The sequence below is a fragment of the Cynoglossus semilaevis genome, chromosome Z, assembly GCF_000523025.1.
Source record: "Cynoglossus semilaevis isolate Cse_v1.0 chromosome Z, Cse_v1.0, whole genome shotgun sequence".
NCBI classification, from domain to species: Eukaryota; Metazoa; Chordata; class Actinopteri; order Pleuronectiformes; family Cynoglossidae; genus Cynoglossus; species Cynoglossus semilaevis.
Genome location: NC_024328.1, coordinates 3,726,537 through 3,743,778, shown reverse-complemented (window position 1 = coordinate 3,743,778; position 17,242 = coordinate 3,726,537). Strand labels below are relative to the sequence as shown.

The 17,242-nt window shown below is 39.2% G+C and overlaps 1 protein-coding gene across 1 annotated transcript in view; it reads left to right on the top strand.

The window, feature by feature from the left end:
* The window catches only part of hip1rb (huntingtin interacting protein 1 related b), a 22,822-nt gene extending 8,218 nt beyond the window's left edge, over window positions 1-14,604 (top strand). The window contains exons 2-32 of the mRNA XM_008335782.3: window positions 728-791; window positions 1,410-1,552; window positions 2,216-2,272; window positions 2,421-2,501; window positions 2,590-2,666; window positions 2,873-2,934; window positions 3,731-3,871; window positions 3,989-4,046; window positions 4,787-4,862; window positions 5,347-5,514; window positions 5,606-5,658; window positions 5,740-5,812; window positions 6,102-6,285; window positions 7,668-7,756; window positions 7,843-7,959; window positions 8,054-8,155; window positions 8,320-8,514; window positions 9,013-9,160; window positions 9,484-9,570; window positions 9,685-9,792; window positions 9,925-10,061; window positions 10,286-10,396; window positions 10,496-10,554; window positions 10,703-10,733; window positions 10,829-10,891; window positions 11,011-11,111; window positions 11,342-11,447; window positions 11,660-11,783; window positions 11,861-11,922; window positions 12,732-12,965; window positions 13,463-14,604. Of these exons, the coding sequence (XP_008334004.1) occupies window positions 728-791; window positions 1,410-1,552; window positions 2,216-2,272; window positions 2,421-2,501; window positions 2,590-2,666; window positions 2,873-2,934; window positions 3,731-3,871; window positions 3,989-4,046; window positions 4,787-4,862; window positions 5,347-5,514; window positions 5,606-5,658; window positions 5,740-5,812; window positions 6,102-6,285; window positions 7,668-7,756; window positions 7,843-7,959; window positions 8,054-8,155; window positions 8,320-8,514; window positions 9,013-9,160; window positions 9,484-9,570; window positions 9,685-9,792; window positions 9,925-10,061; window positions 10,286-10,396; window positions 10,496-10,554; window positions 10,703-10,733; window positions 10,829-10,891; window positions 11,011-11,111; window positions 11,342-11,447; window positions 11,660-11,783; window positions 11,861-11,922; window positions 12,732-12,965; window positions 13,463-13,471 (3,120 nt within the window). The 3' untranslated portion in view covers window positions 13,472-14,604. The remainder of the gene's footprint in view (window positions 1-727; window positions 792-1,409; window positions 1,553-2,215; window positions 2,273-2,420; window positions 2,502-2,589; window positions 2,667-2,872; window positions 2,935-3,730; window positions 3,872-3,988; window positions 4,047-4,786; window positions 4,863-5,346; window positions 5,515-5,605; window positions 5,659-5,739; window positions 5,813-6,101; window positions 6,286-7,667; window positions 7,757-7,842; window positions 7,960-8,053; window positions 8,156-8,319; window positions 8,515-9,012; window positions 9,161-9,483; window positions 9,571-9,684; window positions 9,793-9,924; window positions 10,062-10,285; window positions 10,397-10,495; window positions 10,555-10,702; window positions 10,734-10,828; window positions 10,892-11,010; window positions 11,112-11,341; window positions 11,448-11,659; window positions 11,784-11,860; window positions 11,923-12,731; window positions 12,966-13,462) is intronic.
* Window positions 14,605-17,242: the final 2,638 nt, after the last annotated feature.

The following is a 17,242-nucleotide window of genomic DNA, read 5'->3' as shown; positions in this document are numbered from 1 at the left end:
TGTCACGGAATTAGACATCTTTAAAGAGTTTTTCCAGGCTCTTTGTTATAGTTTTATTGGTACAGATGGATGACGTTCAAGACTTGAACGTAACATGGCCATGGCAACCTCAAATATATTTGTCCATGAGGACAGAGAGATCCAGACAGATGGAGTCTGTTTTTCCTTCTTGTTCTTTGTAGCTACACTTGCTTTACCTGCTGAGCAGGTAAAGGATTGTCTGACTGTGGTGACAACGGGTCTCTCCCAGGCTCATTATCAGTAAGATTATTATTCAGGGTTTGTTATCTATACTACCCTCCACGAGATAACAACAAACTATGAAGCTAGGAATTCCGTCTCTTATGTGGCCCTAATTGCTGTAAGGCAGTATGGCATTGAAACACAACTTTACCAATATTTTATTAACAAAGCACCACCACCTAGAGACAAAGGGTCAATAAAAAATATGTTATGTAAACAACTTGCACCTCTTTTTTCGGCCACATGCTATTTTTAGTATCTAATTATTCCTGAATTGTTGTTTCAGTTCTGTTACTATGACTGGAATAATGACAGTGCAAGGTCACTGCATTCGCAGTCATTCTTCCAGTGCTGCCTGGTTATTGCTTGTTTGACTTCTGTTGTTTTGTTTTCACTATTTTGTTTGTTAACTCAATTATGACCAGTGTTCTTTTAACAGAGTGATACAACTAAGCTACTTCTCTCTTCTTTCTTTTTTTTGCAGCTGAGCAGCATCAGCAAAGCCATCAACTCCACAGAGACGCCTGTAAAGGAGAAACATGCCAGACGTATCCTTCAAAACAACTTTTCATCACAATGGAAATGTTTTTGATGATGTTGATGATGGAGACATGTTGACAATTATTCATGAGCAAATGTTAATTAACTTTAATACATTATATATTAATGTGGGCCCTTCTCTGTAGTTAAGTATGACTTGTGTTACTTGTGTTACTTATTAAGTTTAACAATAAAGGGTGGAAATAACTGATATTTGCAATACTCTCAGGCAGTGAAAGGCCTTTTAGTATTTTAGTATATATTCTAATATCATTTGATGCTTAGGCATTTCATTAATAAACTTGTTAAATATTATGATAAATATTCAAGTCACAGGCAAGAAGGCCGAGGGAAACAGTGAAGCTAAGTGATTTTTTTTAGAGTTTCTATTTCTTCAGGCTGCTCATTGGTGTACTGCATGCGCACTGGGGTACAATGCAATAGTAATTCATCTTTGTATGGATAATAAAAAGGAGTATCATCAGTTCAACATCTTTGCAAAAGTGCAAAAAATACACTTTGGTGGTTCTTTTAGCAGGAAGAAAGAATCAGGGAGAAAGGTGTTTGTGCAGTAGCCGCCATCTAACATATGTATGTATGTGCATCCTTAATGACTTAAACCACAGGAATCATCCTGGGCACTCACAGAGAGAAGGGAGCCTTCACTTTCTGGTCCTACGCTCTGGGCCTCCCTCTGGCCGGGAGCTCCATCCTCAGCTGGAAGTTCTGTCATGTGCTGCACAAAGTCCTGAGGGATGGCCACCGCAATGTAAGACAACAAGAGGCTTTGTATGAAAGCTGCTGTCAGTGATGTCATCTTCTGGCCACATTTAGACGATTACCTCTTTTATCAGTTAGATTTTGGTTAAATGAAAAGTGAAACACTTCATGACTCAAGATGAGTTCTTTACCAGCCCACTGTTTACGAGACAATAGCTGTGTAGGCAAACACTGGAGATCAATGAGAACTGTCATAACAGAGAGCAGCTTAAATTATTATTAAATTATGGAGCTTCTGATTGACAGCAACTTAAACTCCTCCTACGTGTTGGCATTTTACTGCCTTCTAAGTTGAGTTTTATTTTAAGGAAGATGATTACAAGGTAGAAAATCTTGACTGCAATTAAACCAAAAAATTAATATAATTATGTCTTCCCTTTTAATAATAAAGAAGGATAAAATGTACGAAAACATAAGCAATTAGACTTGTGTTCTTAAGTTAATGTTGATTCCGCACTCTCTCCCTATTCCCCGCACCAGCTAATGCTAAGCACAGGCTGATCTTTGTGGTAATTATACTTTGATATACAAATCACAAAGTTTTAGCATTAAAAATATTTAAATAGTAATCTAATTTCTAAAAACAAATCCTGTATATTCAACACGGCCCAGAAGCTGACCAGTGCTACAAGGGGTTCATTTACCTTCACAGGTTTTACAAGATTGCATGAGACATCACAGTACTATGGTGGAAGTAGGAAAACTCTGGGTGAGTCCTCTTTTGATTTATTTAAACTGATAGAATACAGACCTGAAATAAGAGAAGGAGAAAACCTCCAGTCAGCTGTGATATTTTTAACGGCTTATGTCCTACCCTTGATTTCCTTCTCTGCGGCCGCTGCTGCTGTGGCTTTCAGGGCAACCTCCATGATAGATATGGACAGTTGGTGGCTATGTACTCCAAGATGCTTTGTGTAAAAATGGAGTTTCATGTGAAGGTAAAAGTGCATTATGACGTGTGTATTTGAAAACTCGACAAAATGTCTAATTTTAAATTACCCCTAACTCTACATCATCACTATGCAGCATGCGGAGATCCCACCTAACCTGGAGGTAACAGACGAGGTCCTAGAGCGCACGGCAGGCACAGACATTAATAATGTGTGAGTTAGCAAACTATCCCAATGTAGGTTTTAAATAAATGTCCACTTTTATCGTTACCAACCATATCAGTTGATAACTGATAACTGAGTTGATAACCAGTTGTGTTGATAAAGTGTTTTTTAAAAATGCTGATTTTATTTCTGTAGGACTGCACTGCTATTGCTTCATTAATCTTTTAACAATGGTATCGACTTCTCTCCTGCAGGTTCCAGCTCACGGTGGAGGTGTTTGATTACATGGACTTAGAGCTGAGGCTGGCTGAGACAGGTGAGGCGGACAACTCCTCCCACTGTTTTCTCTTTCAAAGAGAAGAAACCTGAGCCGTCAGCAACCTGCTGACATTATCTATTTATGTCCAAGAGCTGACGTGGAAGTGTTATCAAGAACAGAAAACTGACCCCATAACCTAAGAAAAGGGTCATTTTATTTTTCTGGTCTTGTTGAAACTTGTGTTCCTCTGTGTTTTCCTTCTCCCATTGTTTTTACCCAAGGACATTAAGCTGATTTCCTACAGTTCTGATGTAATGGTATGCTGCATGGAGGACCTCATTGCAGCACCGTAAACAAATTTCATAGTGGTGCTCAGGATGAGGTTTTACTTTCAAGTCAGTATGTGTGCTTTACTAGTCTCAGCACTGTTTCAAAGTCAGTGGAGCAGGACCTCGATTCGTGTCACACCCTGTGGGTTCTGTTAGCTTCATGTAACACGAGAACCAAATGTGAAAACTAACTCTTATACAGTAAACAACTCTGTCAAATGTACACTGCATCTCTTCACTACAACACCAGGAGAATCTGCTTTCACACCAACATAACTTCCTGTAGATTCTCTAGGCGTTGTCTTAATGTTGTCAATGTGTTGAGACAGTTTTCAACTAAAGTCACCCTCGAGATTCTCCTAAAACCTTTTAAATGTGGTCCTGTGTTAATAGCTATTTGAGTGGATGAGAACAAAGCAAAGAAATAAAAGTGTTCCTGCTTGGTCTCTGTTAAAAATTCTTCCCAAAATCTTGAGGATTAAACATGAGTTGTGCTTTCCTTGTGTCTCTGACTTTGTCTGCAGTGATCCGACAGCTCAATTCGTCCATCGCCATCTCCTCGCTCACTTCTGGCCAGTGTCGCTTGGCTCCTCTTATCCAGGTTATCCAGGACTGCAGTCCCCTCTACCACTTCACTGTCAAACTACTGTTCAAGCTGCACGCCTGTAAGAACAGTTGTTGCTGTGTTTTTTTTTTTTAATAATTGAAAATAACTATATAAAGGGTTTTTTTGGTTTGTGTTATTTTAAAGAAAAAAAATTATGTTATATCTTGGATTTTAGGTCTCCCTGCCGATACCCTGCAAGGTCATCGCGACCGTTTCCATGGTCAGTTCCAAAGGTATGTTATCTAAGCCCTCAGGCTACAACTACAACAATGAGTGTGGAGCTATAGAGATGGATGGATTGTAAGTCTGCAACTTAATTGTTCTGCCTCACCTAGTCAATGATGCAAATTTTTTCATCTTTGCCCCCCCCCCCATTTATGTTGCAGAATCTCCTGCAAGTGCATTTAAGTACAAAATTGACATTGGATTTAGGACTACTTAAGACTAAGAACTGAGAATTAATCAAAAGTTACAAAATTGAGTGAAAAGTAACTTTTTTATTATATAAAAACACATTCAAATGTACCTCATGAAAAAACGTGGCCTTATTCTTTGCCTTGTGGGAAAGCATTATTATTATTGTTGTTATTACTAATATTGTTGACCACCTATTCAGTTGAGGTCCACTGACCTGTGTTAGGTCAAATTTAGTTACAGGGTTGAGTTAATTTTAGTTGGTTAGAAAAACATGCCACTTTTTATGCCACAATTATGTTTTCTACAATCTTATAAATACTTTTATGCAAGAAACAGCTTAGTCATCATTTCAACTCACATAGACACAATGGGAGTTTACATTTGATAAAGTTTAAAGTCCATTCTGATTTAATTTATTTTGATGTTGTCTGAGGGTTTTAAGGTTATTTCTTTTTAATTTTGTTTTTGTCTCTACATTGTACATTTTAATAATAGTACAGTGTGCATGCAAAAGTGTATAATTAGAGTATGTAACATAGTTCTCTCTGTGTTGCAGCCTTAAGACATTCTTCAACAAAACCAGAGACATGCTGTACTTCAAGAGACTGATTCAGATCCCCAGGCTGCCTGATGTAAGAGCACAGTGGGAAGGGAAACAGGAAATGATTTCACTTCTTACACAGTGACAGTTGTTGTTTCAAAAGACCTAAAATGCCCTTTTTTTAAAAAATGGTTTTGTTTTCCATTAATCCTTTTTTTTGTACCCTGGTTGGACACTGAAAGGTGTCAATAGCAATAGAGCAAACATCTTTTAATCTTCTTTAGCTATTAGCTTATACGTTATACGCTCATATGTTAACTATACATTGATGTTAGTTGTTAAAACCAATGAAAGACATAAAAGAAAAACACATCAAATTCAAGGGAGATGCTCTTGTCTGGACCTTCTTTAGACGTGCTTCTTTTTTTTTTTCTCTTTTTTTTTTACTGCATACTGTTTTAAACGTACTTTAAAATATATATTTTTATTTTTTCCCAAATGTTAACTACAGAATTGGGTTAGACAGCCTCTGACAGTGTTTAAGCAGCATCTGCTTTCCTTCATTTTCTCCTTAGTCTCCTCCTAACTTCCTGCACGCAGCTGCGCTGGCCAAACACGTGAGGCCAGTTGTGGTCATGGCTGATGAAGAACCCGAACAACCAGATGATGATGATGATGACCCAGAGCCACTCATTGAGGTCAGCGACATCTCCACATCCAGCATGGTGCAGTCCCAGCCTCAGGTACAACTACTGTCACACAGGTAAAGAGAAAGAAGTTGATATTTTGTAGATGTTAAGTCTATTTTTTTCTTTTTCTTTTGTCTTTTATTAGCCTGACATATTTGACCGTGCATTCGGACCACCTAATGGAAGTTTTGATGACAGGTAAGCTAGAGAAGGTTGTACTGTAACTTTTTCAGTGAAGAGGATCTGTGGCAGGTGATTCTGACTATTTTATTCCGACAGGGATCTTCAGATTGAGAGCCTCAAACGTGACCTGGATTTGTTGCGAGCAGAGCTGGAGAGAGTCAAAGCTGAGGTAAAAAAAAGCATCTATAATACTGAATGATGGTGGAATTGATTTTGAGTCAGCGAGTCATCACAGTGCATCATTATCTGTATGAAATGGAATCTGGGTCATGTGTTGGGTGGATGCAAATACTGCTGGTTACATGTGGAATGTGACAAGTAGCCTGTGAATGAGAAGTGACGCTGGTGTCGGGTTGAGTTTTTGGACGTCATGGAAAAAATTACAATTGGTTTACAATTTTTTTTTTTTTCATGTCATTTGACATGATTCCTGAAATACAGACTTTCTTCTCCCTCAGGCTCAGCGCTACATCACACAGCTCAAGTCCCAGATCAACAGTTTGGAGGCAGAGCTGGAGGAGCAACGGGCTCAGAAACAACGTGCTCTTGTGGAGAATGAGCAGCTACGCATGGAGTTGGAGGCCATGCGCCGCAGTTACGCAGATCATGACATGTTACAGAACACCTTCCTAGAAGCAGAGAGTAAGATATTCATTCAACACTAACTAAATTTTCATTAAGCTGAGAGTAACTGGTGCCCAGCTCTTGTACCAAAAAAGTGTAGACCTGCCCTAAATGTAAAACATACAGTAAAGCAACAGTTACAGGGATGGCACCATTTGAATAATCCAAGCAGAGAACCTAGAGAGGTGGAGGTTTGCACTAGAAAGAAGAAGAATGATGGTCAGTCGGAACAAGACACCAAGGGAGGAATTGTGGTTTTGTATGAGGAAGTCAGGAGTGGCAGAGAAGTATGTTAGTTTGGTGCAGGACATGTATGAGAATAGTACAACAGTAGTGAGGTGTGCTGTTGGGAGGACAGAAGACTTCAAGGTGGAGGTGGGACTACATCAAGGATCGGCCCTGAGCCCCTTCTTGTTTGCTGTGGTGATGGACAGATTGACAGATGAGGTCAGACAGGAGTCCCCCATGGACTATGTTGTTTGCAGATGACATTGTGATCTGTAGTGAGAGTAGGCAGCAGCTAGAAGAGAACCTAGAGAGGTGGAGGTTTGCACTAGAAAGAAGAGGAATAAAAGTCAGTCGTAGCAAGACGGAGTACGTGTGTGTAAACGAAAGGGAGAACAGTGAAATAATGAAGTTACAAGGAGCAGAGGTGGTGAAGGTGCAGGAGTTTAGGTACTTAGGATCAACTGTTCAGAGCAGAGGAGACTGTGGAAGAGAGATATATGGATGCAGTGAGCGAGGACATGCAGATAGTTGGAGTCAGAGTAGAAGATACAGAGAACAGGGAGAGATGGAAATCAACGATTTGCTGTGGCAACCACTGAAAAAAGGGACAAAGCCAAAAGAAAGATTAAAAATGACCTATCCACACCTATCCATTAAAAGGCTAAGCTGGCATGAACATGTTTGAGTGCACAGAAATAGCACTTCTAATAGCCAGTTCAAACTGTAATTAAGGTTATGTTCAGTCAGTTAATTGTGGACAGGTCTTTTTTAGCATAATATATGAAAATGCTCTGCTGTTCTCAACCTTATTTTTCCCTCTGTAACAGAGAATTTTTCTCTTTTTTTGTCACTGTGAATCACGTAAAGCTCTGTCATTCTGTTTCTGTCTGTTCCATGAATATAGTGAGAGTCAGGTGAATATGATTCAGTGGCCAGTTTGGCTGTGTAAAAATGGTTGCAGTGTTGAGCTTAGATGTACAGATCTCTAAAGTGGGTAAGCCAACAGCTAACAGATCAAAATACGAAAACAATAGAATATCACAAGGAGCATAGCAGCAGTGTCTTTAAAAGAAGCTCTGTCCTGTTAATGGGACCTGTACACTCTCAGGGGCATGGTGTTGGCGAGTGTGTAGTCACTGTGCTGCCATCTTTCATCTTTGCTATTCGTGCAGAAAGAGCACAGGCCACGGAGCAGCGCTACAACAAGCTAAAGGAGAAGCACACAGAGCTGGTGGGCAGTCACGCTGAATTATTGCGAAAGGTGACAGAGACACTTATTTTAAATCAGATGTCACCGCCCTATTGTCTGCACTTGGTAACACTATATTTGTGTTGATGTGCTCACAGAGTGCAGACACTGTGAAGATGCTGTCTGCAACCCAACAGACCCAGGAGGAGGTGGAGAGGACCAAACAGCAGCTGTCTTTCGAGATTGACCGGATAAAACAAGACTCTGACATGAAGGTGTGTGCTGTGTTTCACTGCTTCATAACTGTTGTCTCTGTTAATCTCAGCCATGGTTTTACCGGTCAACTGCTGTTTGTTTGTAAATACACAGCTGGAAGAGCAGAAGTTTGAGATGGAGAGGCTAAAGCGAGAGCTGGAGGAGAAGATGGCGGAAGTGATGCGCATAAAAGCAACAATGCAGACCAGTGAGCAGGTAAAAATGTGGTGCAGTAACTCTCTCTTTATCCCTTAGTTTTCATGGTCATTGTCAAGGCGGTTTTATTCTCGAGGCATACTGAAATTTGGCTGATGGACTCTCTGCTGCCATCTGCCCCTTCTAGCGTCCTTCACGGGTCTCTCTTTCTCTCTCGTTTCCAGTCAAAAGAGCAAATGAACAGTTCAATGTCAGCTCTGCAGGCTGAGAAGGAGCGTCTGATGAGATCTGTGAGTGAGAAAGAGGCGGAGCTGTCCTCACTGCGTCAGGCTTCGCAGCAGCACCAGTCGTCGCTTGAGCTGGAGCGTGAGAAGAGCAGCAGGGAGCTGGGAGAACTGCAGGGCAAACTGCAGGAGAAGGTTAGACAGGACAATAGAGTGAAAAGAAGTTCCAGAAGAAGTCAGCTTTCATGATCATTATATTCCTGAAATATTTATATTACTGTGCTAACTCAATTTCAAATTAGGTGTTTTATGTAGATTGGAAGATCTTGTGTGTTGGTGTTATTTAGGTGACGACGTCTACTTGACCTCATTCAGGTTTTTCAACATCAGCAAGTTAATGATTAGGTGCTTCCTTTAGATCCATAGAAAACCCTTTCAGCTGACATAGTATGGTTTGATTTTGTGCCTTCGCATTACCTGACTTGTGTATTACATTCAAAACACAGTGTGGACTATATTGCTTTTGTATATTATATTGCTAGCTAAAAAAAATAACTAACACTTAACTGCTCTGAATCATACCCTCCTTGATGGCTGGACTATTGAATTGCTTGCTAACAGCAAAATGACATAAGCCCTTTGGTGTACTTTGGCTCAGGTGTGTGTTGTGTGGTCTTTTGTGTGTAAATGCAGACAAGTCAGGAGGATAAGCTGAAGCAGAAGCTCCTGGAGGAACAGTTTGCTCTGCTGCAGGGAACCATCACCGAAGCTGAGAATATCATTCAAGATGCTGTCGCCAAGTTAGATGATCCTGTGCATGTACGCTGCACCAGCTCTCCAGGTCACATGTCTGCTCTCTGGTTTCCCACCATACAGTGCCTGTCCAAAAATAATGTCAACACATGTGGTTAAGCCTGCAATTAAGTACAGAACATTGATTGGTGTAAACATCTTCCCAAACTGTGTAGTCTCACCAGGGTCCGTTGATCCAAACCTTATTGAGAGTCTTTGGCATGTGCATGTTACACCTCTGTCCAACTGTTTTAAGTTTTTGGTAGTTCTGAGTGACCTTTTTTGGTCAGGCAGTATCTCTTACAGCATATGTGAAATGTGAAGAGGGAAAAAGTATTACACAGACAAAACTTATCCTTTTTGCGTCAACAGATTATCTCATCAGTCGTGCAGAGGCCACACTTGGCTCCATTGACAAAGTAAAGAAAGGCCATGGAGATTATTTGAAGAACATGGGGGGTGAGATTATTTTCTCCACATATTTCCTATTTAGCTTTTTGATTGAGTCATGAAATGTGAGTTGATTGAAAAACGTGGTACACTGCTCCTTTATCGTAATATTGTCATAACCAGATGCTGGAGGCCTGCTCAGGGCGTTGACCCAGTTCTCCCACTTGGCTGCTGATACAATTGTTAATGGCAGTGCCACAGCACATATGGCACCTACTGACCATGCAGACCGTGAGTACTTAAAAATTGCATGACCATTTAGTACATATATTAGGTTTACAATTAAGTCCACCTTTAAAGAGGCAGCAGAGTGATAAACATTTTAATAGTCATCTGTGATTTTTGCTCTGTTGCCCTCTGCAGGACTGACAGAGAACTGCAGAGGATGTGCCACTGAGAGTCTGCATTACCTGAGGGACCTGAAGTCCAAGACCACCCTGCAGAGGGCTGACCCAGCTGCTGTTCGCGTTATCGTTCAAAAGATCCTGTATTTGGGACAGGTCAGAATAATGGAGTATAAAACAATTGTTTAAAAAAAATTCGAAGCACATGCTGTTTCCACTGTGAATCCAGACCAGTGTAAATACTTCACAGATGTCATTACCGTATTTACAGTGTTTGTTTTCCACAACTGCAGATCAGAAAATGACATAATCAAATCACCAAATACAACATGACCATGCCCCTGTGTATTGCCACTCTTCCATTTGTTTTGTTTTTTCAGGAGCTGCGTCCTAAAGGCATGGACGTGCGTCAGGATGAGCTGGGTGATCTGGTCGATAAAGAAATGGCTGCAACATCTGCGGCTATTGAGGAGGCTGTCCGCAGAATAGATGTATTACTTATGATCAGACTTAGTTTGTTACATTTGTATTTTACTAAAGTTGTAAGATAATCATGTCTGTCTGATAAATCTAACTTTTTTGTTTTTTAGGAAATGATGAATCAGACTCGAAAGGACACATCAGGAGTTAAGCTGGAGGTCAATGAGAGGTCTGTTATGTTTTTGATTTAATCAATCACATACCAACTTTTAATAGGAAAATGTGTTCTCCATTTTTTCTTGTCAACATTTGGGTAAATTCTTATTGTCTGTGCAAGAAAGGCAAGAAAATTACAGTTTTTAATATATTTTTTACAGAATTCTGAACAGCTGCACAGACCTGATGAAGGTATTGTATATTTGTGTTTTTACACAGACAGTAATTCACATGAAATACTTAATAGGGACTCATGAATATTGTTGTTTTTTATCCTGCCCACTCAGGCCATCCGCATGCTGATCATTGCATCCACACACCTTCAAAAGGAGATTGTAGAGGGTGGGCGGGTAGGTATCTCTGTTTGGACTTTGGCTTTAAATGAACAGCTAGGTTTATTTTTTGCTATCATTGATTATTATTTTAGATATGAATAAACAGTTAATTCTGCTGATGTTTTTTTGTTCAGGGTGCAGCATCCATTAAGGAATTCTATGCCAAAAACTCTCGCTGGACTCAAGGACTCATCTCTGCTGCCAAAGCTGTGGGCTGGGGGGCAACAGAGATGGTGTAAGTTCACATTTATACTTCCTGGGATTTAACATTATCACATATATTTTAAAGCTGTTTTTGAAGGCTAAGATAAACAAGAGCAGTTTCTGAGTTATCTCTGAGTATCTCCCTCTCATAAATCTTCCTAAACACAGAGCACTGTTGTGATAATTAAGTGATGTTTAGTCCACATAATGATTTTTTTTTTGTTATGGAAATTGACAAGGCTATTTTCTTCTCCTTCACAGAGAGTCAGCTGATAAGGTGGTGCTGCACACAGGCAAATATGAAGAGCTGATTGTCTGTTCTCACGAGATTGCTGCTAGTACAGCACAGCTGGTGGCTGCTTCCAAGGTAACTCCATCATTACGACTTATTTATCATTAACCCACATTAGCAGCTGGGTACACAGTATCAGGCAGAGAAAAACTTCACAGCATTTCCTTATGTGTTAAAACAGTCGATAATCGCAGGACTTGCCAGATCACTGTCTCAAATGCAATCAAAAACCTCTAGAACTTATCAACTAGCTCCATCCATTTAATGCTCTTTGGGTCTTCTTTTAGGTCAAGGCTGACCGCAACAGTAAGGGGCTGACAGTCCTCCAGCAGGCGTCTCGACGTGTGAATGAAATGGCAGCTAACGTGGTGGCTTCAACGAGGACAGGCCAGGAGCACCTGGAGGAGAAAGGTTTGTCTTGTTTTACTGTACTCTACAGTGTGTGTAATTTTAATAAATTTAACTTTATCTCAATATTTAACATATAGATACAATGGACTTCTCTGGAATGTCCCTTATCAAGCTGAAGAAAGAAGAGATGGAGTCACAGGTAGGTTTATCACATTTATCCTCGGTCTCACCAACATTGAACTGAAATGATGAAATATACTGTGTGTACACACTACTGTATGGTTTTGGTTTGGTTTATGTTAAAATTTAGACAAATGATACAGTTTGATTAGAGATTGATTATATTCTTCAATTAACCTGTCTCATAAATGTCTGTATATATGGACATCATACTGTTGTAATTGAATGCATTAAAAGAAAAAAGATGGTATCTTGGATTAGTGAGCAAAAGAATACTGTATATTAAAATAAAATAAACTTCTTTGTATCCAGTTAGCTGTAAAATTCTTAATTAATACTGACTTTGCTCCCATAACATGTTGAACTACCAAACAGTCAAAGTCACATTAGTCAAAGTGTAAACAGCACAGTACAGTAACATGACATACGGTTTTGCAGCAGCTGAGGTGATTCATAATATCAAATGCACATCAACAAAACAAATAACCAGTCATATTATACAGCTGACTGTATTTAAATCCATAGTGATTTGGCTTATTTAACTTGACTCGTTTATAATGCAATATGATTCCAACTGTCTTCAAACATGGCCATTCATGCACTCTGAAGCACTTTTGCAAAAGCAACAGGAAATTTCAAAAGTTTAGTGTAGATTTTTAGCAAAACATAATTGTAGGTAAAAAAAAATAAAGAAAAAATAAAGTCCTTCATATTACACTAGAATTTACTGTGATTTATTCACATGCAGTAATGTGAAAAAAATTATAAAAACCCAGAATACTTTTGATCTTGGGTCATATTGTATTGACTTTTTTTCTTTGTCCTCAGGTGAAGGTGCTGGAGTTGGAGAGTCATTTGGAAAACGAGCGTCTGCGTCTAGGGGAGCTTAGGAAAAAGCACTACGAGCTGGCTGTAGTTCCACTAGAGCAGCTTTCTGAGGGGAACAGTGTCTCCACTTCCTCACCAGCTCCTCTTGCGTCTATGTCGCCCAAACCTTCCAAACCTGCTCTGATGAAGAAACCTGCACTGGCTCAGAAACCCAACGTCCTACCCAAAAATCCAGTAAGTTCTGAACATAAACATTAGAGTTTAACAGTTTCAAAAACATACATTTGAAACAGGATTCCTCAATGTTTTATCCTTTCTACTTCAACTTTACTGTATTTATGTAATTATAGTATGTACTTAACTATAATAATAATTAGGGAGGTTAAAATAAACGATAATGATAATGAATATTTTGTGAAATCAGATTAAAACATTTTAACACTAACTGAAGGATTTGCACTGAATTTATTGTTATTTTGTTATTTTCACATACTTTAAGTCTGATGCTATTGAGACACATAGCATTGAGTCTGAGTATTGCAGCTCTTGAAGTGCCCTATATTGTACTTGCCTGCTGTTATTTATCCTCCTGTCCCAAAGATATACTGAAGAATAAGTGATTAATTGGAATAAAAATTGTCATTTTTTGGATAGCCCTACAAATAATGTTAAAACTATTTGTGGAGCTTTTATTATATTTATTTTAATCTGTTCTTTTGTGTCTCTTTCAGTTCAAATAAAGGCCTGGGCAGAAGGAACGACTGCTGCACAAAAGTTTGTTTTGACCACAGAAACGTTTCCTTTTTTGTGAACATGTTGACAATCTCCACTTCCTCCTCCAGCATTTTAATTATTTTCCTTTTTGCCAAAATGGGCTTAAAGCCTGATTTGTGATCCCAGAAGGGATGCATTGTCTTAATCCCCCTTTTAAAAAAGAAAATAAAACATGCATGCCAATCAGGCAGAACCCTTTTATTTAGGTACATGGCGCTAGGAACAATAGCATTAATTAATATACTTTAATGCTATGTGAAGTTTTTTTGAGTGTGTTTCTGGTATTTTTGAAATATAGACACTGTCTTTAGAGTTACGGCCTTAACTACCACAATCAACAGCATATCTTTGACACTACTCTGTTTGGAAATTGCCTTGGATGAACTTTTTGCACACTATTTTGGACGCATGTTACAGAGCACATTTCTTTTGTTTTTTTTCCCACTAAATGTACACATAAATGTTGGTCATTTTCTTTGTGGCGGGCGTTAAGTTTGTTAGCTTCTCACAACGTCTGCATCCATGCTGCTGTGGATCTTTTGACATACCTCTGGCTTTGCCTCTTTGATGGACAGTGTTTCGTCTGACATGCAAAACAGCTTCTTATGCGCAGCAGTACAAAAATGTGTCAGAGGCCTTGGAATGTACTGTATTTTTGAAGAAAGTTGTACATTGTGAAGAGAAAACTGTTCATGGGACGGTGTGGGTTCTGCAACTGGAATCAATTTAAAGCAGATCATTACATATCTCATGAATGTCCCTTTATGAGAAAACTACCTGGATGTAGTTTTATATTTTCTAGACTTGAGTTCTTGCATACAAATGAGATGTAGGTGTCCCTCATTATCAAAGGCCTCTTTAGTGCTGATTATAAGGATTTAGGGTAAGTTGATGAAAGACTTTATGTCCACTTTGCCTTTGGGTGCTTTTTTTCCAACAGGGTCTTAAAATATATATCTGTGCGTGTTCTGTCATTTTCCTCTGTATGAAATGTCTTTATACCCTCAGATCTCTTAATATATTTTAGTAAAGATGAAGGTGGTTTCTCCCTGTAAGAAGTGTACATGTGAAACAAATGAACAATAAATGTTTGATTTTAGCAAATAATTGTGTTATTGCTTTTTAAATCATGTATGAGGCCATTTACAGTATAATTTCATTATGTTCTATTGAAGACTCTTTAAATTTATATAGATACAACAATTCACGCTTGCAGTAATACAGTTTCATATTAATTGGTTCGGAGTGAACAATCAATCAAAGGAAGCTACCTAATCTAACTGGAGAAAAACCACACAACACATGCAAACTTCACAGCAGAAGTTTTAATATCTCTGGTGGGACAATCTAAACTTACATCAGAAATGGTTGGTTCCATGTATTGTAAGACAGGAGAATGACTGTCAAAATATAAACAAGGATATATGCCAATAAATATATTGTTTTTTTGGATTTTCATGGACTCCTGATGAGTGCCAATATATTATGATGTTATTGTACACTGTCACCTGATCTCAAATATTAATCTCTGCAATGGCAGTTTGCATCTGTTTGTGTTTATGGTCATACATCTGCTTATAAATGTGTACGTGTGTAGCAGTTTGGGGGGGGGTGCAGTTGTCCTTTTTTGCACCCATGATGTTAGGCTTTGAAATAAATATGGTTACCACTTTGAGAGTGCATAACGTGTCACATTATCTCAATCAAACAAACTTGTTCTCGCTAAACTGACTGATTTATTACCTGTTCATTCAGTTTATCAAATATATTTCTAGGATTGGTGCCCTATTTGGAGCTCTAGCAGAAGCTAAGCTTTGCTGTTAATTGGTTAAACGTTCAACTTGTTCTCAGTGTGTCAGCGACAAACTCGCACTCAATACAGGTTTTCTCCATGTTCTCGGTGGTACACGGTTGAGGCAAAATTAAACTGTTTCCTTCACCGCGGGTGTTGTGATTCTATAGAGTCAGACTGAAGACGCAGACTGAATGTTATGTGTAACTACGCGCAGAGAGGACAGACATGGACACCCGTCTGCAGTCCCCGTTGGACAGGCTCACGGCGGAGCTGACCGTCACTACGAACGAATTACTCTCTGTGAACTAATCTTTTGCTATGAACGAATCACTCTCTGTGAGCTAATCTTTCTCTGTGAACTAATATTTCGCTACGAACGAATCGCTCTCTGTGAGCTAATCTTTCGCTGTGAACTGATCTTTCGCTATGAACGAATCACTCTCTGTGAACTAATCTTTCGTCGTGAACTAACCTTTAACTATGAACGAATCACTCTGTGAACCAATCTTTCGCTTCGTTCTCGCAGATTCGTTTCATTTGTCACGTGACAGAGCTCAGCTCTTCACATTGTGGTGTGTTTTTATTCCTTAGCTTTTCAAATGGTTTTAATGGCTGATGGCATTTTGTGTACTTTGTAGACTTTGTCAGCGGAAGCAAACCATGTTGCCTTATTTAGTGTCGGAGAACCGCAGCCTTCTTTACAACGCCCACAATAGGGCTAAAGCGCCACCTGCTTTAAAACGAATGAAATGATTAGTTCAAGATTCGTTCACGACTCGATCATTTTACTGTTCGAGAGTCAAAGACTCGAATCAATAAAAAGAGTCGGGCTTCCCATCACTACTAAAGTGCCCCCTGCTGTAAAACGAATGAAATGATTAGTTCAAGATTCGTTCACGACTCGTTCATTTTACTGTTCGAGAGTCAAAGATTCGAATCAATAAAAAGAGTCGGTCTTCCCATCACTACTAAAGTGCCCCCTGCTGTAAAACGAATGAAATGATTAGTTCAAGATTCGTTCACGACTCGTTCATTTTACTGTTCGAGAGTCAAAGACTCGAATCAATAAAAAGAGTCGGTCTTCCCATCACTACTGTACATGCATTTTAGACTTTAGCATAAATTATTTTGGTTTTCTCTATCTGTGCAATTAAGCGTTGGAGCAGGTGGTTGACTTCCAGAACCTGCGCTCTCAAATCACTCAGCATCAGGCTGAGAACAAGAGGCTGTTGGTTAGCCTCTCTGAAAGAGTCTCCTGTTACAGAACAACACCTGCAGAAACAGGAAGGTGGTTGTTAGGTTTATTCTAACATATGTGACGACAAAGTAACAACACAAAAGACGTCTGGATCTTTTACTTGCAAGGGGAGAGTGCGGCTTGCTCTTCTGGCAGCTTCCTCATCAACTCATCATGTGATCGTGTGTGAGTATATGAATGGGTATGGAGTAAGAAGGTGGGTGTGGCTGTGTCTTGAGCACACTAGATTATAATATGAGAAGCAAATAGTTTCTTAAAGGGACAGTACAGCATGAAGCAATGATAATAAATTAAATTCTTCCAACATTTCCCTCCTGTTTATCATTGATGAATGCCAAAATCTCTTATCCTGCATTATGGCTCCTGAGGCTAGGTTTTTCATAACATATTCACTTTCATAGCATACATAGTCTCCTTTGCCTTTATGAGGAGTAAATGCTCCTGTTTTGGTTTTATTTGGTTTTTATTAGAGATTGGTGGGAAGATTGAGTTAATTAGATCTATTCCAGTCTGATCTACTCCAAGGACCAAATATATTTCAGTTTGATTTGTTTTACCAGAGAGTTTTCAATTACTCCCCGTTTTTTCGTAATTTAGTCCAATTCAGGGACATAGTGATCGGATTTTGGATGTTGGAAAAATCACGTTGGATTTTCAATTGATTCCAAATGTCTTTGTCTCTGT